Source organism: Martes martes (assembly GCF_963455335.1).
Source record: "Martes martes genome assembly, chromosome: 16".
Taxonomy (NCBI): domain Eukaryota; kingdom Metazoa; phylum Chordata; class Mammalia; order Carnivora; family Mustelidae; genus Martes; species Martes martes.
Window position 1 is genome coordinate 21031879 of NC_137904.1, and position 27248 is coordinate 21059126.

Genomic DNA, 27248 nt, shown 5'->3' on the forward strand with positions numbered 1-27248 from the left:
AAGCTTAACGAGGTTAGGTAACTTGCTCCAAGTTACACAGCTGGTAAATGACAGGACAGAGACAACAAGTCTGTCTAAAGCCCAAGCACTACAGTACCAGGCTGTTTCCTAGATGCTTGTTTAAAAAAAAAAAAAAGGAACAAAAACACTGTGCCTTAATGCAAGGTAAGCCTTGTTTCTCAGGGAGATGCTAATGAAATATACAGTGACCAAGCAATGTTCTCTTTCAAAAAAGGCAACAAAAAGTAGCTTGTACTAGAGGAACAAACATCATGAAAAGCCATCAGTAGGAATAAAAGTCCAACTTTTCCAGGTAAACTTTGCATTTGACAGTTAAAATTTACCCTGCCCTACTTAAAAGGTTTTCCTTTTGTGCTTTTTGTTTGGGTGGGGTTTCACAGGGCTGTTCCTGTATAAACATGAAAAACAGTTTGCCAAAGAAGCTGTGATTAAGATACAGGACTCACAGAAACAGCACGGGAGGAAATGATCGCACTAAGGTACAGAGAGAGACTGTGGGCCAGGGCCGCAACCCTGGTTTCTGCTACCTGAGGAGCGAGCGTGTGATGGATGTTAGTTACCACTTTACAGGGAAGGCTGGGGAGATAATCACTTCCTAGCAAGAGCCCACTGCAGCAGAGAATTCTGATCAGTCCACCAAACAGAGAACAGAGCTCCGAAATCAGTTTACTTCGGACCTTGTTTTTCTCTGTTGCTGTATGAAGCTTGGAGAGAGGCCTCTCCTGAGAAGCTACTTTTCCTCAAATTCAAATTCCTACCTATTCATTTTGAGCATGGAACTAGAGATAGATAACACAGACTGACCCATGTGGATTCTGGGGCTATTTCAGACAATCGGAGTCTACTGCTGTGGCTTAGGCTGCCGGGCCACTGGGCCCCAAGGACAGCCCTTGCCCAGGCAACTCACAGGCACTCCAACGCCTGTCTGGGCTACTTTTACTCCTGCAACAAGCATCTGATGTATTTATAGGTACCTCGTGAGTGCACAGCAGTGGACTGAGCACTGTGTGGGAATTAAAAAGGGAGAAGGAACGTTTTTTGAGCACCTGTGTGATCATGCATCACGTGGTTGACATTTTCACATTAACTTATTGCCTATAACAATACAGTAAAGGAGGTAATATTACTCCTGCTTTACAAATAAGACAGACTTGAGGATAAGACATGCTTTGCCTAATGAAGCATAACTGGTAAGTTAGCAGGGCTGAGATCTAGAAGTTGGAACATCTAACTCCAGAGTCCATGCTCCTTCCACTTTACCATGCTGCTTTCCAAAAGTGTTACCACCCTAAATGAACTTGACATTAGCTGAAGGAATTGAAGCAAGGAAAATCTACGTATGAGGCTGTAGGTACGCAGCTGACTTGGTGGTGGTGATGGCAGTGACAGGAGGAAGACACACGTTCCTTAACTTTAAGGGGAAAATCAAGAAGATCCAGAATAGAAAGCGGAGTAATAAAGGCTTTAGGAAGATAAATATATGTATTTTTCACTCACTACTAGGCCAATAGAAAGGTCAATTTGTATGACATTTCTCTTTTTAAGATTTATTATTTTAGAGAGAGAGAGAGAGAGAGTGCAAATGCGTGCAAGCAGGGGTGGGGGGGAGGGCAGAGAGGAAGCAGACTCTCCGCTGAGCTCCCCGCAGGGCTCCAACTCCCAAGAGGGAGATCACGGCCTGAGCAGAAACCAAGAGTTGGATGCTTAACCGGCTGAGCCACACAGGCACCCCTGTACAACCTTTTGGAAATCCCTACCAAAAATTTTAGCATTTTACATAGCATTTTACATAGCTTCTGCAATTCCCTTTAGGACAATCTGATGTTAGTAATTATGAATGTTTAGAAAACACCCACACAGTCACCCACATACGTGAGGCTGTCTATTGCCAGACTGGTTTTTTTTTTTAAGATTTTACTTAATTTTTTTGAGGTTCTTACCATATAGCTTATTTATTTTTTTATTATGTTCAGCTAGCTACTATATAGTACATAATCAGTTTCTGATGTAGTGTTCAGTGATTCATTAGTTATGTATAACACCCAGTACCCTCCTCAATACCCATCACCCTGTTATCAATCCCAAGATTTTACTTATTTGAAAGACAGAGAGCAAGACAGCATAAGCAGGAGTGGGGCAGAGGGTAAGGGAGAAGCAGGCTCCCAGCTGAGCAGGGAGCTCGATGTGGGACTCTGTCCCACAGGACCTTGGGATCATGACCTGGGCTGAAGGCAGGCACTTACCTGACTAAGCCACCCAGGCGCTCTGCCAGACTGTTTTTAAATGTAAATAATTGGAAATAATTACCAAAAGTGAGTTGATCACATACATTTTAAGGGAAAGAGTACATTAGAATACTTAAAATTAGGAAATCTGGAGTCTGCCAGTCCAGAGTTCTAATACTGTCTGTTCAATCAGGTAAGTTACCCAACCTCTCTGAACCTCAGTTTTCTTGGCTGTAAAACTGGGATGGTAATATCTATAATCCATACAGGTACTGAAAGATGACACATGGAGTGCTCTTAACATAGTGCCTGACAGGTATTAATTCCATGGTAAATGTTAACCTACTGTTACTATTTAAACAACAAATACTCTGTACTATGGAAAACTATGCAATCACTATAAATTACTGTAGCTCTGAATTGAATGACACAGAAAACTATTAAAACCTGCTAAATGGGAAAAAAGTTATGAAATAGCACATACCATATGAACTTATATTTTTAAAATATATGCATAAAAAGACTAAAATAAATCTATTAAGTATGAGTTATTTAAATTTTCTTCTTTTAAAAAATTATATTTTTTACAATGAAGGTGATATGTTTTGGTCATAATGAAAAAGGAATCTCTTGGGGAGCCTGGGTGGCTCAGTGGGTTAAGCCTCTGCCTTTGGCTCAGGTCATGATCTCAGGGTCCTGGGATCGAGCCCCGCATTGGGCTCTCTGCTCAGCAGGGAGCCTGCTTCCCTCTCTCTCTCTGCCTGCCTCTCTACCCACTTGTGATCTCTCTCTCTGTCAAATAAATAAATAACATCTTAAAAAAAAAAAGAAAAGAATGTAAAAGACTTAAAAAAAAAAAAAAGGAATCTCTTCTACAAAAAAAGAAAGATATGTTTTGATTGTAAGTGGAAAAGTGAACTTGAGGGAGCCCGATGTGGGGCTTGATCCCAGGACCCTGGGATCATTGCCTGAACCCAAGGGAGATGCTTAATGGACTGATGGAGCCCCTTGAGGAATAACCACAGAGTTCTGTGGGCCTCCTGAAATAGATCTACATTTTAATGACTGAGGAAAATGAGAACAGATTTGAGGACTGTTCTAGCTATTTCAAAATGTCTTTGGGGGATAGTAATGCAGCCTCCTAAATTAGTACATGTTCACAATCTTAAAACCTAATAGAATAGAAATTACCTGCCAAACTGTAAGGAAATTTAATTTGTTCGGTTTCTTTTTTTTCTCCCCCCGCCAAACTACCATTAATGGACAAAAACAAAGTGTGTTTGATGTTGGACAGATTCTTTTAACCTAGTGATGTGAGAAGCCCTAGGAAAAAGGACATAGTGAGGAAGGTACCATGTAACCAATGGCTTTTTTTTAAGGAAGCCGCAGAATTTAAAAAAAAGTCCTACTTAAAAAGCCTAATTACAGTAGCTAATTTCTAAGGATTTATAGAATTTACATTTAAAAGACAGAACTTTATATTTCCACTAAGGCATCCCAAGCAATTGCCTTTTCAAGAATCAGGAGACTTGGTTTTATTTCTGGCTTCACTGTTATAAGGCTACATGGCTTTGGGCATATTATGAAAAAGAAAATAAACACACTAGAATGACAGTTCGTTGCTTTTCAGGGAGAAATATCCAGACTAGAATACTTGGGTTGGCCACTCAGTCCCTTTTCTCCCCTGTAGGAAAGCCATGGTGTCAGATCGAGAAGGGCTGAAGACGAATCTCAAACAGGATGCTTGTGGACACTTGAAGAGCTCATGATCAGGGAAGCATGACTATTTACATAAATCCAGCAATACCAGGCATACACCAGCTTAGGGCCCTTCCACTTTAAGGCAAATTACTTAAGCTACTTTTGCCTCAGTTTCCACGTTTGCCAAAAGGACTTACTCTTACTCTCTATGTATGGCATCGTACAATCCTCCATAAAAAGACCTGAATTTGAATCCTGGCTCTCCCACATGCTAGCTAAGAGATTTGGGACAAGGGACTTGACTTCTCTGAGTAAGCTCCCTTATCTGGGAAAGGAAGAAGGAAACAATACAGGTACCTTATAAACTTATTGTCAGAATTGAATGAGATACTCCATTTGGGTGCTGATTCCTGGTAAAGTGCTCCATAAATAATAACTTACCATCTCATAGAACTCATCTAAGAAAATAAAGCAATATGGGAGGGAAAGCAGCCTGAAAGGTCATTTTGACATAATTTACCCACATTACTGTAATCTCAAAGTTAGAACTTCAGAGAGACCATTAAACTCTTTCTCTTATTTCACTTCCGCCATATGGGCCTGGCCTGTTTAAGGCTGTTCCTGTGTATTTCTACCAAGCTGTGCCACTCTGTTTTCCTCTCCTTTTCCAGCAGCAGGGTTCTTGTCTATAGTTGGGGAGCTAATAGCTAGATGTGGGCATTTCCTATTTCTGACCTGCCTTCAATCAGCTACAGGATGCTACTTGTTAAAGTAAAAAGCCCTGGGGCACCTGGGTGGCTCAGTCCTTAAGCGGCTGTCTTCAGCCCGGGTCATGATCCAGGGTCCTGGGATCGAGCCCCACGGGCTCCCTGCTTAGTGGGAAACCTGCTTCTCCCTCTCCCCCTGCTTGTGTTGCCTCTCTCGCTATGTCTCTCTCTGTCAAATAAATAAATAAAATCTTCAAAAAAATAAGAATAAATAAAGTAAGCAGCTCTTTATTGGGACGCCTGGGTGGCTCAGTGGGTTAGTTGTCTGTGTTTGGCTCGGGTCATGATCTCAGAGTCCTGGGATCAAGTCCCGCATCGGGCTCCCTGCTCAGTGGAGAGTCTGCTTCTCCTTCTGCCTGCCGCTCCCCCTGCTTGTGCTCTCTGACAAATAAATTTTTAAAACTTCAAAAAAAAAAAAAAAGAAGAGCCCTGTTACTGAGTACTATCAAGGAGCACCATATCTTCAACAGCCCTTGTATGCACCTAAGCATTTCAATCTATGATCCTGCCATCTCCTATAAACATACTCTATGTCTACCAGCTCTATCCTAGGGTCATCTATATCTTACTTTGTCTCCATTCTTTGGTCATATGGGTGTCCCCAAACTTTAGTTCTTTCTTCGTCTTGCCCTCTTTCCATTCAAAGTCATTCAGGGAATACTATGTATGTTAAGCTATGCCTTGGAGATCCAAAAATGAATAGACACAGCCCTCAAGCTGTTCAAAGCTTAACAGGGGAGACAGCTATAACAAAACAGAGAGGCAGTCTAGATATGTGGTGTCTTTAGGGAGAAGAACACTGTGGGGGAGACAAAAAAAAAAGTGGTGACACTGCAAGAGGTCAATTATTTATTATTATTATTGTTATTATTATTATTTGAGAGGGAGAGAGAAAAGGGGTAGGAGGGACAGAGGGAGAGGGAGAGAGACAATCTTAAGCAGGCTCCACATCCAGTGTGGAGCCCAACATGGGGCTCGCTCTCATAACCCCGAGATCAAGAGTTGGATGCTTAACTAACTGAGCCACCAGGCACCCTTGCGAGAGATCAAAACAGCCAAAACAATCTTGAAAAAGAACAAGGAGGATTCATATTTCCTGATTTTAAAGCTTGCCATAAAGCTACAATAATCAAAACAGTGTGGTACTGGCATAAGGACAGACCTAGAGATCAATGGAATAAACAGAAAGTCCAGAAATAGACCTGTGTATCTATGATCAACTGATTTTTGACAAGAGTGTTAAGACCATCCAATGGATAAAGAATAGTCTTTTCAACAAATGGTACTGGGATGGCTGTAAATCTACATGCAACGGGATGAAGCCGAATCCTTACTTCACACCATATACAAAAATTAATTCAAAATGGATTGAAGGCCCAAATGTAAGAGCTAAAACTAAAAACAGCGTACAAGAAAATACAGGTATAAGTCTTTGTAATTCTGGATTAGGCAATGGTGTCTTAGATAGGACACCAAAAGTATAGCAACAAAAGAAGAAATACAAAGATTGGATTTCAACAAAACTAAAAACTTCCGTGTTTCAAAGGACATAATCAAGAAAGTGAAAAGACAACCCACAGAAATGGAGAACATATTTGCAAATCATAAATCTGGTAAGGGGTCTAGTATTCAGACTATAAAGGAACTTTTACAACTCAACAAAGAGACAACCTAATTTAAAAATGGGCAAAGTGGATGCCTGGGTGGCTTAGTCGGTTAAGCCTCTGCCTTCACCTCAGGTCATGTTCCCAGGGTCCTGGGATTGAGTCCCGCACTGGGCTCCTTGCTCTGTGGGGAGTGTGCTTCTCCCTCTCCCTCTGTTGCTCGTGCTCTCTCTGTCAAATAAATAAATAAATAAAAATTTTTAAAAAATGGGGGAGCCTGGGTGGCTCAGTGGGTTAGGCCTCTGCCTTCGGCTCAGGTCATGGTCTCAGGGTCCTGGGATCGAGCCCCGCATCGGGCTCTCCGCTCAGCAGGTAGCCTGCTTCTTCCTCTCTCTCTGCCTATTTCTCTGCCTACTTGTGATCTCTGTCTGTTGAATAAATAAATAAAATCTTTAGAAAAAAAAATTTTTTTTTAAAAATGCCACTTCCTCAAGAAGACCTTCTTCGCTTCCCTACTTGATACAAACAGAGAGACGAACTCTCTCTTCTTTTAAAAGAGGGCATATTTTGTACTTTTCTTACAGTAGTGATTTCCCCATACCTTGTACTGCTGTTATTTGAGCAGTCCTCTCATCTCACACATCTCTTACCCCACACTTTCCGAAATCTAAGCACCTTGGGGTGAGGTCCATGTCTTTCCCAGCTTTGAAGCTCCCAGCACTGTGCTGGGTAGAGTCCGAACTGAACTGCCCAACTAGCGGCAAAAATGATGGAATTGGGAGACAAAAATAAGCATTATCGCAACACAAAAGTTTTAAGAAGTCCTAAAGAAACCACACAAAACAGGACGCAGGCACAAATAACTGAGTGTGTGTTGAATCAATCTGTGACCACTTGGCTTGTTTATATCTGGTCATTTTCATCACATGGATCTCATTTCACTAGAACTCCAGAAGACTCAGACAAAGAGTAATGGTCTCCCAGCTGCTGCGTTCCCTAGTCTGTGGTTTTCCTATGATATAAACAAAAGATTCTGGAGGTATGGTCTCTGTTAATATTTGCTGGTGTGGGTCTGGGGGAGAAATGGGTGGTGGTGGGGGGAGTGCGAGGGAAATCCACTAATGAACTGACAGTTCATATAAGCAGCACCTGGAGTGTTAAACTCCCCTACAACTGTTATTTTACTGGGGAAAAAAAAATCCACTCTTCCTTTGGTAAATGTAAAATTCTTTTACCAGCTGCATTCCGATCTAAAGTGTGTGGCAGTCCAGGAGAGATGGCAGCTGGAACAGATCACATGCAGACACAGTGAATGTTCACCGGCAGCTAGGGGATAATCAGAGCCCAAAGAATGAATCTTCAGAGCCACGTTCCTTTAAGAAAATGGGTTAGCCTCAATTTGCCTGCTCATGTGCTACTCATAAACACTGAGAATCCTGGAAATACACATCCAATTCTGATTGGTGGAAGGATCAATCTTTTGAATCGAAACTCGGTGACATAAGCAATTCAGGACTCCCCACTTAGCTTCATAAAACCCTGCAGCTTAAGTTTTGGTTTTCATCCTTTTTTTTGTTAAATATTTACAATCTACTACAAAACTAAATTCAGACCAAATGTATGCTTACACAACCCTGTGACATGGCCACCCCTCCTGAGAGGAGGGAAAGAGCAGCAACATGGATTGGCATCAGGCCAGTCACTTTCTTCATGCCCCGTCCTCGCAACATTGGGGGTAGAGAGCTGCATTTCACGTACTGATGGGTTCACCCGGGCCCACAGAGGTTAAGTTGATACCCCCAGAGGAAGAACGAGGAGAGTTCGGTCCATCTGACTCCAAAGCCAGTGTTTTTTCCACTGTACTCTGCTACTGACCAGTGGGTTCCAGAGAAGTTCTTTCTCCAGAAGACTGCTACAAGAGTCTGATATTTCGAGAACAGGCACTGGCAAACTTTTTCTGTAAAGGGCCAGTCAGTATTTTAGGCTTTTTGAGCCATATGGTCTCATGACTGACTTACTCATTAAGTGTTTCTGCTATTGTAACACAAAAGCACCCACAGATAATATACACATGAATGAGCATGGCTGTGTTCCAATAAAAAAGTTATTTAGTTTGCTGACCCCTGCTCTAGAAATTCTAGGGTAGATAGCTTCATGTTATTTGGATTAAAGAATCAAGAAAGAACTGCCCATTTCCAACTTAATTAATCAATGAACAAGAGAGTCTTCCATAGGCTGTATGGTCCATGCAATTCAGGAATTTGGATACTTTTAGGAAGGGCGCATCAAAGCCGAATGGTAACATGAGGCAGCATGTGCTCTAGGAGGGGACGGAGCCCGACCAATGTGCCACCATGACAGTAGGAAACCAAGGTTCACAATCTGATCAAATATTATTGTGCTGATACAGGAGCTCAGAAAGAGTCAGAAGTTACTGCTGTAAGCACTAACAAAAACGCCCATTCTGGTGAGACCCCTTTACGGTTTTTCGCATGTGTCAGATGCTCAACAAAGACCTACCAAACATACCAACTCCCTGTCTTATTCTCAGAGGACAAGCAACTGGCCTAAGGCACAAGATAAACTCAACTCCTGGAGGCTTTCTGGTCTCCTTCCAGCTGACACTTGAAGCAGTGAAGAACCCGAAGAAGCCACCGGCCAGGGATGATAGCAAGCACCTGCAGTCACTCTTGGAGGTCTAAGAAGAAGCGCTTCCCCAACCTCACCTTGCTCATGGCAGTCAGTGCAGGATCGCAGGCAGCATCCAGATCTTGGACCAACAACTGGATGCTGCTAGAGATGACACTGCAAATCAAACAAATTACAGTGGTCATCGCTTTACTTAATAATTTTTTAAAATTTTATTTATTTATTTAACACAGAGAGAGAGACAGTGAGAGAGGGAACACAAGCAGGGGGAGTGGGAGAGGGAGAAGCAGGCTTCCCGCTGAGCAGGGAGCCTGATACAGGGCTCAATCCCAGAACCCTGTGATCATGACCTGAGCTGAAGGCAGATGCTTAATGACTGAGCCACCCAGGCACCCCGGAGGTCATCACTTTAAAGAAATAGCTTTTTGAATGACTAACACAGCCCCTGCCAAAGCTTTTAGGCACCCATATCAAAATCAGATTCATCATTTCATCAGAAAAACTCGAGTTTGCTTTCAAAAAGGAATGGATGACAACGAGGAACGTCTTGGCTCTTCATTCTTGCTTGCATGTCCTGGTCTTATTTGGGTGTGTCCCCACTGAGTCAGGTCGAAAAATTTCATGGCTAGTCTCCCTAATCACTCCACTCAGAATCCCTCCTTCACTTCTTCTTCTAAAAGCACCTGTTTGCTCAAAATGTTTAAATGAGAACTTGGGGGAAAAAAAATGCTGGTAAAAGGAGAGGAAATGACCTAAGAAGAGAATCTTGATTTTTCCTTAGTAATGGCCTACCTTAATCTCATTTACTGACCACAACAAAAATACTGCAAGGCAACATTAGTGAAAGAACTATTTTGAGAAGGCTTTACAGTCTGAACTTCTTGGACAGACACCTTCTACCCCAACCATCCCCCCACCTGGCTAAAATCAAGCTGCTCACACTTTGTGTTCTAAGACACTGAAGGTGGGGCTGGCCCGCTGTGGATTTGGGGTGGCGTGGGGGACAGGAGGCCTTGGACTTGACTTTCCTGCAGGGATGGTCAAGGGAGGATTTCTTCTCTTTGGTTATTCTAGATAGGGCAACAATAAAGACCCTGTAAGCTAAAAATGACTGTATCTGAGCAGGGCAAATGGGAGGCAGCCGCGCTAGCTTCTGATGCTTCTTCTTACTGGCTGCTGGAGAATAATCCTCATTCAACAGGGGGCCCTGGAAACCTCTTAGGTTCTGTAGTGGCCTAAAGCCAACAGCCAGAGACACGTTGCTTTGTGGGGTTAAAGGGCAGGCCTTAAGCAAGTATGTGCAAGGTACGTACGTGCTGAACGTATCCATTTCTCCAGTCAGATTGATTCGTTCAATCAGACTTACATCAACTTTTTCCTTGAGTTTTTCTTCTAGCTATTAAAAATAAGAGAGAAAAACATGCTTAACAGTGATCCAAAGGAGTATCGTCCTAAGAGCACGTAATATTTACTGAGTTTGATGATTCAGGTACAATTCTGGGCACTTTTCATGTCCTGACTCATTTCATTCTCACAACCCCATGAGGTAGATTCTACTTTTATCTTCATTTTACAGAAGAGAAAATGGAGGCGTGACAGTAGGGCCAGGAGTCAAACTTCCTTCAGAACCTTTGCCCTTTAGCACTGGGCTGTACTTGTCTCTTATGACACACTGACAATTCATTTCATTAATTTTAAAAAGACCCCAGTTTTCAGGATCCTCCCTGCTCCATGAACCAACTGCAGGCTCGCTCACCAACACTGGAAGACTCTGGTGGTGAGCGGCAGTAAAACCAGTACAAGTATTCACTGAGTGCTACGATGGGCCACCCACTATGTTAAGGTGTTGGGGATACCGAGGTAAACAAAAGAAACACAGTCTGCCTTCGTCAGCCTACAGCCAAACAGAAACACTGGCTACGCTCCCAGCCGCCTCAAAGAAAAAGACAACTGACCAAGAATTGTAAACATCTCAAAGCATCCCAGGAACTGACTCACCCAACACTCCCAAAGCCATTGATTACACAAACTCAAGAATAATGAGTATTTTGTCTTAAATTTAAAAATGCTCTTAGGGGTGTGTAAATTCGTGTAACCTTTCAGAAGGTAATTTGTTTAAAAAGCAGAAATGTAAACACACACACTCTTTAAAACAGCAATTTCACGTCTAGAAATAGACTTCGACGAGAATGAGTATGATATACAAAGATCTCTGAGTATTCTTTGCAGCATTCATGAATTCAACCACAATTTTCAGAAAGCCTGTTTTGTGCCCAGCTCTGCAACAAGAGTATATATGAGTTACTAAGTGAACAAAACAGAGAAGATCCTCTTTTCAAGAAGCTTCCATTCTGATCTTGTTTATGTTAGTGACAAAACTGGAAACAATCCACATGCTTGTAAGGGACCGATGAAGCAAATTACAGTAAAGGCTTTCAAGGCTTCAACTCTTCAGTGGCCTTTTCCTGTTACACTGAAAATAAAATCCAAACTTTCTAACTATGATTTGGGTTCTGTCAGGCTCTCTGGCTCACATCTTCTTCCCCCCTTGCCTGTTTGGCTTCACTTTGTGCTGTAACTTAAGGTTCTGGAACATACCAAGTTCACACACACCTCCTCAGGGTCTTCATACTTCACACTTCCTACTTCTTCTTCCTGAAACGCTCCTTGCTTACCCTTCCTAACCGGCTCCCTTGTTTTGCCACCCCCCACCTCCCAACCCTTCCACACTCCTCACCTGGCAGTCTCCTTTGCCCACCCTCGGTCTCTGCTTCAATATCACCTCTTCTCAGAGACGCCCTCCTTGACCAGCTACTTCAGTAGACAACTCCCTACCTAGCACTTGCCACAAAATTGAAGTTACATCTTGGCTACTTATTACTGTCTTGGCTCCTCCTTTAGTTCTAAATTTCCTGACAGTAAAAAACTATCTACTTTGTTCACTACTGCTAATTAACGCCAAATAGAGTGCCTGGTCCTTACCACAGTAAGTGCTTCCTGAAGAGCTCTTGCATGAAGGAACGCAACAACATGTGTAAAAGTGTTACACAATTAATGAGCCGATATCAATAATTGGTATTGTTTTTTAAGTTATTATTTTCCAATTCTTGTCTCTGGTTTCTCCTTCCATTTCTTTTTGCCTTCTTCCTGCAATTTTCTTCCTAAGGAAACTGGATTGTTTGCTCTCTAGAATTTCCCATAGGTTGGATTTTGTTGATTGTATCCATGAAGTATTAATTAACATGTTCCTCTGTTCCTTGTATTTTCTGTAAATTGTAATTTGATGTAGAAGCCTGATCAGATTCAGGTTCTTCTCTCGCTCTCTTTTTAAGAAACCTATTTCATGATGGTGTTGTGTGCTTTTTTTTTTTTTTTTTAAAGACTTTACTTACTTATTTCTTATGGAGAGAGAATGAGAGAGCACAAGCCGGGGGAGTGGAAAGCAGAGGGAGAAGCAGGTTCCCTGCTGAGCAAGGAGCCCAATGAGGGACTCAATCCCAGGACTGTGGATCAGGACTTGAGCCAAAGGCTGAGAGGCTCTCCTGACTAAGCCACCCAGGCATCCTGGTGTTGTGTACTTTTATCAGGAGATACATGATGCTTGTCTCTTTTTTGTAATGTCAGCAGCCACTGAAGGTCAATGCCAGATCCCTTATTTCATTAGGAGATATAAAAGAATGATATTCTAATTCTTTTCTTCTTCATTTATTAGCTGAAATTCTGCTATAAAGAGGTATTTCCTGGGCCCTCGGGTGGCTCAGTTGGCTAAGTGTCTGCTTGTGCTCCCTCTGCTCTGCTCGTACTCTCTGTCTCACTTAAATAAATAAAATCTTAAAAAAGAGAGAGATTTCCCATTGTCAATGATTTCCTTAATCTGAGGTATAAGTTCAATAGGAAAGAAAGGTTAAGAACTTTCCCTTTATTTACCAGTATTCAATTCATACCAGTGGTTTCTTAGGCTCTTTGAAGATAGTAAGTGCACTAAGAAAAGAGAAATCATCAAACCACATGGATATAAACACATCTGATGTTTTCGGTGCATTGCAGTTAACTTCTCATTGATGTTTATACAGCCCACCTCTGACCAGCAGAGCTTATTCCTTGGCTCCTGTGTTAGGTTCTTAGACTGCTCTCACAAATCACTATAAAACGTGGTGGCTCAAAACAGAAGTTTATTCTCTCATAGTTCCAAAAGCCAGAAGCCCAAAATAAGGTGTTGGCAGGGTTGGTTCCTTCTGGAAGTTCTGAGGGAGAAACTATTCCACACCTCTCTTCTATCTTCCGGTTGCTGGCAATCCTTGGTGTTCCTTGGCTTATAGGCGCATCACTCCAATCTCCGCCTCTATCTTCATGTGGCCTTCTTCCCTGTGTCGGTTAGATCTCCCTTTCCTAAGGCTGCCAGTCATTGGATTTTAGTCCTTGGATTGGATTAGGGTTCACCCTAAATGCAAGATAATCTCTTGTTGAGATCCTAACTTGATTACAGCTTCAAAAACCCTATTTCTGAATAGGGTCACATTTACAGGTACTGGGAGTTAAGACTTGGACACATCTACACATCCTTTTGTACAAGAAGCCCATTATGGCTCCTGAATCCCTCTGAAATGACTGTCACCATCTTTGATATTTTTCTTGCTTTTTGCATGACATGATGCTCCAGGGTCACCTTGTACATTTCCTCTCCCAGACCCGCAATTACTCAATTCTCTAGGAATCTCTGGTTTCTTTTAGGGGACAATGGTATTTAGAGATCAAAATATAGGTGCTAAGAATGACTTCTTTTTTTAAGATTTTATTTACTTGACAGAGAGAGAGATCATACATAGGCAGAGAGGCAAGCAGAGAAAGAGGGGGAAACAGGCTCCCCGCTGAGCAGAGAGCCTGATGGGGCTCGATCCCAGGACCCTGAGATCATGACCTGAGCCGCAGGCAGAGGCTTAACCCACTGAGCCACACAGGTGCCCCTAAGAATGACTTTTATGATCAGTAAAAATAATCTTCACTAGGGACACCTGGGTGGTTCAGTCAGTTAAACATCTGCCTTTGGCTCGGGTCATGATCCCAGGGTCCTGGGATCGAGTCCCACATCGGCTCCTTGCTCATCGGGGAGCCTGCTTCTCCCTCTAACTCCTGCTCCCCCTGCTTGTGCGCTCTCTTTCTCTCTCTCTGACAAATAAATAAAATCTTAGAAAAAAAACTTCACTAAATAACAAAAAAATTGGCTACATCTATCATGAGTCATCAAAATGATCTTTGATCTAGTACTTCTAGAACTTTTAAGAATCTGTTGTAGAACAATAACGTAAAACATATTAGATGTTCTTTGTAGGAGTACTTTAGAAGCAAAATCCTGAAACAGCATAAACAATTATGAGGGATACTGTGAAATAATTTATGGTATTATCCCTTAATGAAATATTATGTAACAATTAATAATGCTGCTAATAAAGGCATTATAGAAACAGGAGAAATGCTAGTGCTGTGATGTTAATAAAAACAACAAAGGGATATGAGACTGAATTAAGTTAAGATGATAGCATACAAAACTATGTTCATGAAAAAGGACTGAAAGAAGTACTCCAAATTGCTAATACGATTATGTGATGGTGATGGGATTAAGAGTCATCATTTTTATGTTTTTTTCCCCCTTTGGTTCACCGGTCATTTTACTTTTCTTTTAAATTTTTAAAATTATTTATTTATTTATTTACTTAATTGACTTTTATTTTTAAAATACTCGCGTGTCTGTGTGTGTGTCTATGCACGCACGCGCGCATCTTCCTTTTCTGCACACATCCAAAACAGTTAAATAGATAGCGTATCTTCAACACCAAACTCTGGGACCTCTGCCTTGGAGGTCCTCACAGACACTGCTGTCCTGCCCTGGGAGTTCTTGGGGCTAAAGGGAGTACTGTCTCTGACTGCAAGGCCAAACCTTGCCAGATCATCCCCTGTGTGATTCAGTGTGACCACATCCCCACAGAGAGCAAGCTACTGCCTCTGGTTTGCTTAACCTCAACTGTGAATCTTTGGGGGGAACACTTCTTATTTTGGCCTCCTGTATTCGTGCCCTGGCTCACAGGGCACTCCGAGCTGTACTGTCTGAACCATCACTTATGACTACCTTCCTGTGATCCAGATATGTGTAAATAATAAACCCGAAGAGGGGGCAAGAGCACAACCTTCTCTAGTTCTGTTCCTTCTCTTGGCCTTAGGTGAATTCCATCCTGAATGTGAAAAGGAACTTCTAATCCCACATTGGAGGCTAAGTGGAAAATTCTTCTGGGTCTTCCTCCTGCTAATGGGGAGCTCCAGGAGCAGCATCACCCTTTCCTGCTTCACAGTTCCTGAACGTCAGTATCCAAACAATGGTTGTTGGTTTAGGCAGACTGAGAATGCTGTGTACATTTCAGGAGACACATAAAAGCCCAAAGGATTTTGCTTAGCCTCGTAACACTTCTGAGAATGGAGTCACTGGCTGTGACTCATCGCCACCAGTGGCCGGGTCCTAGCATCATTAAGTCTGTCACTGCTTTTCTCATAGGGGAGACAGTGCTACTGACCTACTTTCAAAAGGGCATGTCCTCTGAGCAGCTGAAACTAGCCTGGGGAGGAGATCGGTCAAGACTTTCTTCCCTGGTCTCCTTTTAACAAGGCTCTTCTGTAAGATGGCTGCCTGGACCGTCTGCTGGCTGCTGCAGTTTTCCTCTATGACCAACCAATCTGCCCAAGGCTGTACATGGCTTGTGAGGGCCCACACTTTTACCTACTGAGTCAGGAGGCCCAGATGGTTCTGGAAAAGGGAGCGATGGGCAGCTCACCTGCTGGGTGGTGGCCAGACAGTATTCGGCTGTGCTCAGGATACTGCAGATGAGGCAGAGCTCCTCGAGCGTGAACTTGGCTACTTCCGAGCCTTCCTTCTCCTTGAGGAGGCTGCTGATGGTCAGCCCTCCACTGCTGCTTGTGGTTCTGAGGAAGGGGAACAGGAAGTGGTTAGGAGGGGGCTTCTCATTAGCTTCCTGAACTGGTAACTGCCCATCTTAAGACAAAGAAAAGGGGGAAGGAAAGGCTGGACGTGGCCCAAACAAACCCACATACAATGAGCCTTTTCCTACTGACCTTACCTTGACCATCATCTGTTTAAGTTCTCTGACCATCAGGAGTAGGAAGAAACAATTCCAACAGTGAGCCAGTAACCGGTCATATTAACTATGATAACCTGGATACTTGCAGAGAAGGCTGCTGAGTGGCCTCTGCTTAGCTTGCCATCTCCTGATCTGGAGAGCTCATTCAGGATCATCTGTAGCACAAAGCTTGTTCCACCACTGTTTCAGGTAAGAAAATTCTGCACAGGAGTTTGTACATTATGCTTGTGGTGGGATACCAAGGTGAATGCTAATACATGGTTCCTGCCCAAAGCCCCGACTGCCTCCTCCCTGCCTACTGATCTAATCACGTGTTCACAAAACGTAGAGAGTTATAAAACCTCCTGCTCTTTTAACTGTGAGAGTCTAAGTTCTTTTTAAAGCAGACAGAATTCAGTGACATCTACCTTAAAAACATCAAAAAAATAACCTCAAAACTGCCTGGTCTTCCTAGTAGTCACAGATTAGAAAATATCTTCATTTCCAGCACTTACAAGGGTGTGAGGGTGCTGACACTCTCTTGCACTATGGGTCAGGGGCATGAAGCTGTCCAAACTTCCTGGAGGTGTATTTCATGAGCTTAAAACACACGTTCACATATTTGACCCAGTAGTTCTACTCCTGTTCAAGGATGCTGTCCTGAGTGTTATTTAAAATATTAAAGTAGTAAACCCAACCTAAATGATCAAGTAAGAGAATGGTCAGTAAGAACATTAGAAGCTCAGTGAGGTTCTCCTGCATGTTGGATTAGCATGACATCAAGAAAAGTGCTGAATGTTCTCTGCTGGCCTCCCAGATCCATTCGTTACTCTTCTCTTCCCTTCTCTGTGGCTCAGGAGACTGACCTCTACAGACTTATCACCCTGGCTCCCTGGTCCTCTGGCCTCCTGTTGGGTTCAGTCAAGTCACCAGGAGATGCGACAAGAAGGCGGAGAGGCAGGGGAGAGAGAAGTCTGAATCCTAACAAGGCCTCCCACTCCCTGTGCTTCCGTGTGGTGCTGGCAGGGACTGTGGCTCTCCATTTTCTGTGTGGCAACCATTCGTCCACAGCCCCAGCTCTCAAGGGAGTTTTAAAGTAGTAACAATCACCGCCTAATATCTGGATGCTTCAGAATCCTCTGTTGGCTCCTTTCACTTTGCCCCCATTTCTGTGAATAGTTGCTTTGGTAACAATACCCTAGCTGAGTGCATCATTTGTTTCCTGCTGTGACACATGGGGAAAATGCCGGCAGGACGATGCTGAGTGAAAGCAGCAGGGTATAAAACTCCAAGCAGTATAGTCCCAATACCCTTAAATAAACAAAACCACAAAATCACACACATTATATTTATAAATTAAAAAAACAGAAAAACATATACGAAAAGGTTAAATTTGTTTTCTCTGGGTGGTGAGATTATAGTTAACTTTACTTCTATCTTTCTGCTTTTCTGTGTTTTCTGAACTATAATATTTTGATGATCAGAATAAAAGTTATTAAAGAATCTTAAAAATGTTTTTAACATAGTCAAAGAAATTTTCATTGGTGAAATATATCAGTTACTTCAAATCTCTGGTTAGAGCATAGGGCTTTTATTTTCTTTCCTCCAAATAGTGTAAAACTCCCATATATGACACATTTTAGTGAAAATAACAGCAACTACTTTCAGAATTACTGAATTTAGCCATGGGGATGATTAAAAACACTAAATTTCAAAGCATTACTTTAGATCATAATCTACCATAATTGAAATTGCTATAGAACCAAAAATCTTTGGCTCCATGCCCAACGGGGAACCCAGTGTGGGGCCTGAACTCACGACCTTGAGATCAAATCCTAAGCTGAGATCAAGAGTAGGACATTTAACCGACTGAACTACCCAGGTGCCCCAGAACCAAAAATCTTTAAACTTTAGTCAAACAGCCATTAATTTCAATTAATAAGCAATATAGCAATATTCTAATGTCCCAGAACACAGTGAAGCCACTATAATTAGGGGCTGTGCTAGGCAACACCCTCTCCCCAAATCCTACCATACCTTCAAACATTAGACTCTATTCAACAAGACACACACCGTAAGAGAGACTTTGGAACGTAATCAGATCGAGGGAAAAGCAGACTCATGCCTCCAGTGTGCTCATCATCCTAGGGTATGCTCTCATTGAATGAAACTGCCCATGCTGTTTAAGAGTGATTGCTACCACCACCTTACCTTTTTTGGCCAACAACCTATTGTTGAACCTAGCTAAATTAAATACATACATAACAGAATGACTCCCTTGGGTCCACTGTGGTTAAGATCTGACCTGTGTTGGCAGCCAGTGTGGGCATTTCCTCTAAAGGTCTTGATCAGCTGTGGAATCCCATTAGAAAGGAAATAGTCTCAGACCCTCGGGAACTCAGTAAGAGAGTTTCCCTCCTTGAGACTCTTAGCAGTTCAGTAAACAATGTCAGAGGAGATTTCCTTAGATTCCCATATTTAGGCATTTTCAGAATCTTACTTCCCCGCTGAGATCAGAAAGAACAGCACTCACTTGGGTAGATTGCCAGAGAGGATTTTCCAGGCATATTCTCGGAGGTACTTCTGGAAAATGGTGGTCAGGGCGATCATTGGCTCCCCAGTACTGAGCTGGGAGCATTGCACCATGCACTTCTTGTAGTAGACAAAGAGGTCAGCACAGCTCGGGAGCACGGCACCCCCTTCGTCAGTGTTGGGCTTAGGTGGCCCCTGGGCTTTGAAATCGGCCACAAACCGATCAATCAGCTCGCCAAGGTTTCTAGGAGGAAGAAAGTCTATGATGTTATTTCAAGAAACATAAAGCAAATGTGCTTGCCTGTCATAAGTGAACCATTCCTAATGCTCTTCACATTTAAAGCTGGACCATTTCCATCCCTGTCTTCATTAACTACCACCAGCACTCTGACAATAACAGCAGCAAGAACATTTGGCATTTACTTGTGTGCTGCTCTGTACTTTTTCCAGGCATTTCATGATCACATCTGACCCCAAGCCTCTGTGAGGGGAGCTAAGGTATTAGGGGACTCTCTAAGATGAAAAAATTAAGGTCTAGAAAGTTTGTCACACAATCTAGTGGCCCAGCTGAGCCTAGAAGCTACCATTTAAATGCCTGCCCTGGTCCTACTACCCTATCAGCACCATCTCCTCTCACCACAGATGAAAACCCTAAGTAACAAGAGTGATCATTTTCTGAACACTTACGATGTCCCGGGCACACACCATGTCAGCACTTTATTTTTATTTCTTTTTTTATTTTTAAAGATTTTATTTATTTATTTGACAGAGAGAGAGAGATCATAAGTAGGCAGAGAGGCAGGCAGAGAGAGAGGGGGAAGCAAGCTCCCCGCTGAGCAGAGAGCCCAATGTGGGGCTCGATCCCAGGACCCTGAGATCATGACCCTGAGCCGAAGGCAGAGGCTTAACCCAATGAGCCACCCAGGCCCCACGTCAGCACTTTAGAAGCGTCCTTTCACTGACTTTCACTCACTCTTCCCAGTAACCTTACAAAGTAGATAGTATTCCTGTCCTCATTTTCCAAAAAGCAAGAAGCAGAAAAGTTAAGGACCTTGTCTGGGGTCACAGAGTAAGGGGGTAGGGGACCCGGGATTCAAAACCAAACGACCTGGCTCAAACCTCATGCTTGTAACCACTCTACCTTCCCATCTCCGAAAACACAAAAAGGTTATGATGGCAGCAAATAGTCTGCTATCGTTAACCTAAATGTGCCCACGGGATGGATGCCTGAGCAGGGAGAAACGGTAAAGAAGTATTCTAACATTTTCCTTCTCCTTTAATGTAGTTTTTCTCCTTAAAACTTTGAGAATTGAAGGTGTAAAAAATCTTGGGAGAAGGGAGGGTGTGGCAGCCCCAGGCTTGCTGCAGGTCACGATGGTGACAAATGGTGGCAGCTGTCCCCCAATTCCCCTCTCAAACATCACCGAGTGTGCCTCAGTCATACTGAGTCACCACAGCTTGGGTCCAGCAGGGCTCTCTACTCATTGTTTCCTACACTGTTAAGCTGTACGAAGAATGGGAGGAGTCCCCACCCCTTGACATTTTATGTCTTTTTAGGTTACTGTCTCAGGCTACAGGAATCCAGCTGTGCTTTCAAAATATATTTATATAACAGGAAGACCAAGACAAGAACCACACACAGCATCAATTAGCAGGAATAGGAGAAAATTTGACATTTTACCCCAGAGCTTTTCCTACTGAAAGTTGATTATACCCAGATGTTGCCACTCGGCCCTCAAAGAACTTCAGAGCCTGGGCTGGGTCCTTGTGGTGATAGGCCAGTGAGCAGGGAAGGAACTCGTTATCCAACCTGGGAAAGCTGCAGGGTCACAGCCCCCTTTCCTTGGCACCTCTGCCCATCCCACCTGCACAGGGCCCCTCCACTCCAGCCTGACTCACCTTAACTGCCCCCTGCCCCGTCTCTGTCCCTGACTCTGGGCCCTCGCCTGTGATGCCTGGATGCCTCCCTAGGCCAAGATGCTCCCCTTCACCTCTCCACTCATCCATAGGCTAGGCCCAGATGGCTTCTATTTATGTCAAGCCTCTGTCTCAATTTCAACTTCTGTCATCTGTGACACACTCACACTTCATTATTATTTTTTTAACACTTTACCCTCCAGCATAAGGATGTCAAATGTTCCAGAAACATGATGACCTTCTCCCATCCTGGGCCTGTAGAAGGCGATGCTATCAATGAGGGCTCTCTTTTTCATTATCTTTGGTATAATTTCTGAAGCCTTCTTTTTTTTTTTTTTTAAATTTTTTTTAAAATTAATTTATTTGTTAGAGAGAGAGCGAGCGAGCACAGGCAGACAGAGTGGTAGGGAGAGGCAGAGGGAGAAGCAAGCTCCCCGCCGAGCAAGGAGCCCGATGTGGGACTCGATCCCCGGACGCTGGGATTATGACCTGAGCCGAAGGCAGCCGCTTAACCAACTGAGCCACCCACACGTCCCAGAAGCCTTCTTGATACAGCATTCTTGCCCGTCACTGATGAGCTGAAGCTGGTACATAAGGTTAAAGGGGCTTGCTCTCTGATTCATATGTTATCACATGCTCTCTTGGGAGTAGGGATAAGGTTTGTCACTTCTGCTCTCCCCAGGCCTACCCCTCACGCGTATGTGTGAAGCTAATCTAGTTATGTCTGTGCCCAAGACATACCAGCTGAATAGCCCCCACACTGTTTCCAAAGGATGGCAACGGAAGGGTGGGTGCGTGGAGATGGGGCAGGGGCTGGTGCAGTGGAGGAGAACATGCAACAGAAAGCAAAAGGTTGCACTTGAGCCTTCTTAGGAGAGGTTCTAGTCGCCAAATCTCTAGTGCCAACAAAAACAGGGGCCAGAGCTCTGAAGTGTTTTTACTTTAACCAACTTAGTTCGATTCCCTTACTAGTTGAGGTCAGGATACTTACTCCCCCTGTCTTGATCAGAGCCAATCTGATCAATCAGATTATAAATTAATCATGCTCATAGAACATAAAGAAAATTTCCACTTTAAAAAAAAATTCTCTGAAGATCCTCCATTCTTTGTAACCTGTCTCCCAGGTTATTTCTGACACTGTTCTCTGTCCGGATGAGATACAAACCCATCAGAGTAAGCTTCCCTCCCTTACCACGCTACTCTTTGCATCGCCATGCTTCTCTGCCATATGAGACACTGGAAAATGAGTGATCAATGCATCACAGCACAGATGGTCCAATCCAATTGATTTTCAACTAAGCACTTCATATATGCAAGGCTCTGGGTGCCACACATATAAGATATAAATGAGTTCAACTAAAACAACAATAACAACAAAGGTTGTCCTTTCTTCCAGCCACCAAACACTAGCCTGAGTTCTGATGAGACCTTCTTGTAAGATTACTGGAGAAAGGAGTGTGTGGCCTATCAAGCTGCCGACTGGTCATGAGGAGGTGTTTTTTAACACCATAAAATAAGTACAATCAAGTAAGAGTTTATAAAGGGTCAAGTCCTGATCAAGGTGTTTCTGCATATGGGGGTTAAGATATAGCATCGGCCCATCAGAAGCTTTGGCCTATTTGGGGAGCTAGGACCCTGAGGCTCAGGATATTTAGATTTCAAGACAGCAATAAAATCCTAATTTGGCAGTACAGACGATATGTACAATTTGTTGCAGATGAAGGAAACTAGAGAAAAAATTTTGCAGCAGACTCAGGTGAGGGAATAAAGGCCTGGAGTCAGAGATGAGCACAGAACATGGTGTGTAAAAGGGGGGATGTGAGGAAGACGGGATGTGGCTAAGGCAGAAGTCATGAACTGGACAAGTTTGACATACAGTTTGACTTACACAGTCCTTTGTATTCCCACAGCAAACCACTGGAAGCTTCCTGCCTTCACACCATATACCATAATCGGGGCATTAGAAATACAACCTCCTCACAATGGCCCTGAAGAGAAGGCATTCTTATGTCCATCTTGTAAATGGCGAAACTGAGGCTGAGCAAAGTAATATAGCTTGCCCTAGGTCACAGACCTCGTTGGAGCTGGAACCGGAACTTGCAGACGTCAGACTCCAAAGCCCAGCTCTACCTGCTGTACTATGCTTTGATTTTACAATACTGAAGCACTCTATGGAGAGATGGCATTGTGCTTGTGGCTATATTCACTTTCTCTCCACCTTGAAGGAACATGTCATGGGTGTGGATGGTATCTTTCACCCCCGCCCCTGTAGCGTGAGCTTTCTGCCCAAGAACTGTAGAAGCATGTCGGGGAGCCATGTGAACTACTGCTGGGGGTCCCATCCTGCTCATCAGTGAAGTGACCCAGAAAGAGAGACAACTGCAGAACAGTTTCAGCAGAGGAACGACCAAGGAGGTTTCTTCTGGTGGATTTGCAATATGCATCCCTAGCAACAATATTCGAACCAGAATGACACAGAGAAAGGAAGATGGCAGTAAGACAAAGCTGGCAAGGAGGTGAGCATGGGCAATGCCGTTTAGGATCCCCAGGAGCTTACAGAGCTTGTTAATTCAAGGATACTAAAGCTAATTTGCACCCCTTCCTCCCCTGCCCTTGGGTTGGGGCTGAGGATTTGGCTCTGGTGTGGCCAGTGGGGGTGGGGAGCCAAGGTCTGGCTTGAGCACAACTGGGAGATGGATTACACACAGGTAAGTGAAACAAGTAAGTAAATCCATGGAAGATCTAGGGAGCCAAGTTTCTCACTGCTGCAGAGTGTGGTCAGAGATGAGGGAAGGAGAAGGCAAAAATAAACCCTGTTGTGTTGGATCAGAATTCGAGTCAGCATCAAAGGCTTCTGCACAGCAAAGGACATAGTCAACAAAACCAAAGACAACTGACAGAATGGGAGGAGATATTTGCAAAAGACATATCAGATAAAGGGCTAGTATCCAGAATCTATAAAGAACTTACCACACTCAACACCCAAAGATCAAATAATCTAATGAAGTTAAATGGGCAGAAGACATGAACGGACATTTCTGCAAAGAAGACATCCAGATGGCCAAGACACATATGAAAAAGTGCTCCACATCACTTGGCGTCAAGGAAATACAAATCAAAACCTCAGTGAGATGCCACCTCACACCAGTCAGAATGGCTAAAATTAACAAGTCAGGAAATGACAGATGCTGGCAAGGATGCGGAGAAAGGGGAACACTCCTGCACTATTGGTGGGAATGCAAGCTGGTGCAGCCACTCTTGAAAACAGCATGGGGGTTCCTCAAAAAGTTGAAAATAGAGCTACCCGACAACTCAGCAATCGCACTACTGGGTATTTACCCCAAAGATACAAATGTAGTGATCCGAAGGGGAACGTGCACTCGAATGTTTATAGCAGCAATGTCCACAATAGCCAAACTATGGAAAGAACCTAGATGTCCATCAACAGATGAATAGGTAAAGAAGATGTGGTATATATATACAATGGAATACCATGCAGCCATCCAAAGAAATGAAATCTTTCCATTTGCAACAATGTGGATGCAACCAGAGGGTTCCATTATGCTGAGCAAAATAAGTCAATCAGAGAAAGACAATTATCATATGATCTCTCTGATATGAAGAATTTGAGAGGCAGGGCAGGGGGTTATGGCGGGTAGGGAAGGGAAAAATTATACAAGATGGGATCAGGAGGGAGACAAACCATAAGACTCTTAATCTCAGGAAACAAACTGAGGGTTGCTGGGGGATGGGGGGATAGGGTGAGGGTGGTTGGGTTATGGACACTGGGGAGGGTATGTGCTATGGTGAGTGCTGTGAAATGTGTAAGCCTAATGAATCACAGACCTGTATCCTTGGGGCAAATAATACATTATATGTTAATAAAAATAATTAAAAAAAAAAGAATTAGAGTGAGCATAAACTTGCAGGTTTTAATATATAAATTGGCATAAAAATAGACACAGGTGTATATGTTTATACGTGTATGTACACACACATATATTCCTTCACTCTTTCAGCTGCATGGACCTAGAAGCATGACACTCAAGCAGTAATGAACATACCTGATGCCCAGAACTTAGTTTTTAAATATCATTCCCTGGCAAAGAAACAAGAGAGCCTGGAAATATGGGTGATTCCTGGGCTGGGGTAGGAAAATACCAGATGAGCTGATATATTTTATTGTGCCAGAAAGCAAGGGCCCCAGAAATGAGAGGTGCATACAAAAAAGCATGAAAAACCAGCCTGCAGGGGTCCCAGTGGCCAAATCAGGGACAGTTTGAGCAATAAAATAATGATGGATCCTGAAAGAGGAAAAGGACATCAGTGGAAAAACCGGCGGGAAATCCAAATAAGGCCTGAGTTTAGCAAATAGAACTGTTAACTCGCTGGTGTGGTAAGTATCCTGTGGTTATGTAAGACGCTGACATCAGGAGAACTTGGGAGAAGGGAATATGGGAAATCTGAGCTATTTCTGAAACTTTTATGTAGGTTTAAGTTTATCCCAGCATAAACTTAAATAAAGGTAATAACGGCTATAATCCACTGAATAAAATAGGAATCCACGAGTACGTGCTGACATAATAAGTGGGGGAAAGAGAAAGCTTTTGAGAACTAATAAACGCAGAAGAAATGATGGTATTAGAAAAAAATCATCATTCAGCAACTATCTTAGTAATAAATGATTCAGGCAAGTAGCAGTGGGAGGTGAAAGATGAGAAAAAGACTATATGATTTCAACGTTTCTCCTGATAGTTATTGTTAATAATTACTTATTAATAAAGAGAGAAGCCTGGCAGACTCCAACTAAAGAAAGTAAAATAAATGGGGCGCCTGGATGGCTCAGTGGGTTAAGCCTCTGCCTTTGGCTTAGGTCATGATCTCAGGATCCTGGGATTGAGCCCCACATTGGGTTCTCTGCTCAGCGGGGAGCCTGCTTCCCCCTCTCTCTGCCTGCCTCTCAGCCTACTTATGATTGCTCTCTCTCTGTCAAATAAATAAATAAAATCTTTTTTAAAAAAAGTAAAATAAAAATGAACACCACAGGCTGTAGGGCAAACTGATACTGTACACCTCCTGATGTGAATTACTGAGAAGCACTCAGCCCCACTTCTGCATAAATCATTGATCATGAGGAAACATTAGTCAAATATAGACGGAAGGACATTCCACAAACGAGCTAGCCTGTACTCTTCAAAAATTTCAAGGTCATGAAAGATAAAGAAAGAATGAGTTGTTTTTCTGGATTGAAGAGACCAAAGAGATGTGACAAGTAAATGGACCCTGTGGTCCTGGCATGGATCCTGGATCTAGAAAAGACATGACAGGGACCACCAGTGAAATGGAATGAAGTCTACAGATTAAATGGTACTAATGGATCAAGTTAACTTCCTGATGTTGACAGGTGTGCTACGGTGAGGCAGACTGTGTGCTTATTTATAGGAAACATGCACTGAAGTCTCGAGGAGTAATGGGGGCACTCTTGCCTGCAAACTGAAGAAAGTGTCTATGTAGAGAAATCTCTTCTCCAAGAGTCAGCCAGAGAAAATCCCTGCATTCCCAAGATGGAAAGGTATATGAACTTCCTTCTGGAACATAAACAAAAGTTGAGAAAGCTGCTTAAAGCATACAAGGACAGCTCAGCCAAATCTGCTAAGGAGATGGCTTTGGGGATATCCCTACTTCCTTCGTCCTCCGTAAGTCCCGGCTCTGCGGTCCTCCCACTGCTGTTTGGCTTTTGGCTGGCACAGGTGCTGCCAGAACTTTCTCTGGGCAGGTGGGAGGCTAGGGAGATGAGAGGGCCAATGCAGGCCCAACAGAAAGCTGGCAACACTGATCAGACCACCCAACCACTGACAAGTCTGGGACAAGAGCACCAGATGGGCAGGGCAGGCCAGGCACGGTTCCTGACTACTCGTGCCAAATGCCAACATGTCTGCTCTTCTCAGCCTCGCCACTAATCCTGTGAGGGGAACGTTACTAACTGTGCTGGAGAGAGGACAAAGCCAACTCTGAGAGGTTAAGTACCATGCTTGAGGTCCCAGGCTAGTGAGTACAGAGTTCTGACTCAAATCCAGGTCTGTCCGGCATCCAGGCCGACGCTCTTTCCACTACACTCTGTTGGGTCTCTGTCATCGGGGAGTTTGTGAATGGTCTAAAATTTTCCTCCATTGCAGATTTTTTGAGTCAGAGCTACAAGAATGAAATAAGTACCAAAACAGTCCCTACCTGAGTTTCTTCCCTTCAGATTCTTGGACAAAAGGGAGGAAGGGCTTTGCAGAACCCCTTGAAATTGCACTCAAGATAGTGTGTGGGTTTATGTGATTTTTTTTTTTTTTTTTGGCAAGAGAGTCTATAGTTTCATTGGGCTCTCAAAGGGATCCGTGACTCAAAAAAGGTTAATAGCCACCGCTTTAGGCATTATTTTGTCTGATTCTCTGCTTTTAAAGTTGAGGGAATGGATTTCTTGAACTCTCTTTTCTACTTCAAGCCTTTGCTGCTTATTCTGGAACAACGGTACAACCTACGCAATTCTCCTCCGAGTAGCTCCTGCTACACCCCCGGGGCTGTGGAAACATCCTAGTGAGGCCAAGCGGCAGGCTGAGTGGCCAGCACTTCATTTTTCAGAGAGAAATGGAGAGTCTCTAAGGAAGGGAGGTTTGGCTCTCTGCCCGAAGTATCACGAACAATGCATATACTCTATATGAA

The 27248-nt window shown here is 43.4% G+C and overlaps 1 protein-coding gene across 1 annotated transcript in view; it reads right to left on the reverse strand.

The window, feature by feature from the left end:
• Positions 1 to 27248, reverse strand: part of VPS53 (VPS53 subunit of GARP complex) — a 135074-nt gene that overhangs the window by 27497 nt on the left and 80329 nt on the right. The window contains exons 14-17 of the mRNA XM_080826206.1: positions 18625 to 18867; positions 15789 to 15936; positions 10281 to 10363; positions 9045 to 9123 (exon numbers count right to left, since the gene is read on the reverse strand). Coding sequence (XP_080682332.1) covers positions 9045 to 9123; positions 10281 to 10363; positions 15789 to 15936; positions 18625 to 18867 — 553 coding nt within the window. The remainder of the gene's footprint in view (positions 1 to 9044; positions 9124 to 10280; positions 10364 to 15788; positions 15937 to 18624; positions 18868 to 27248) is intronic.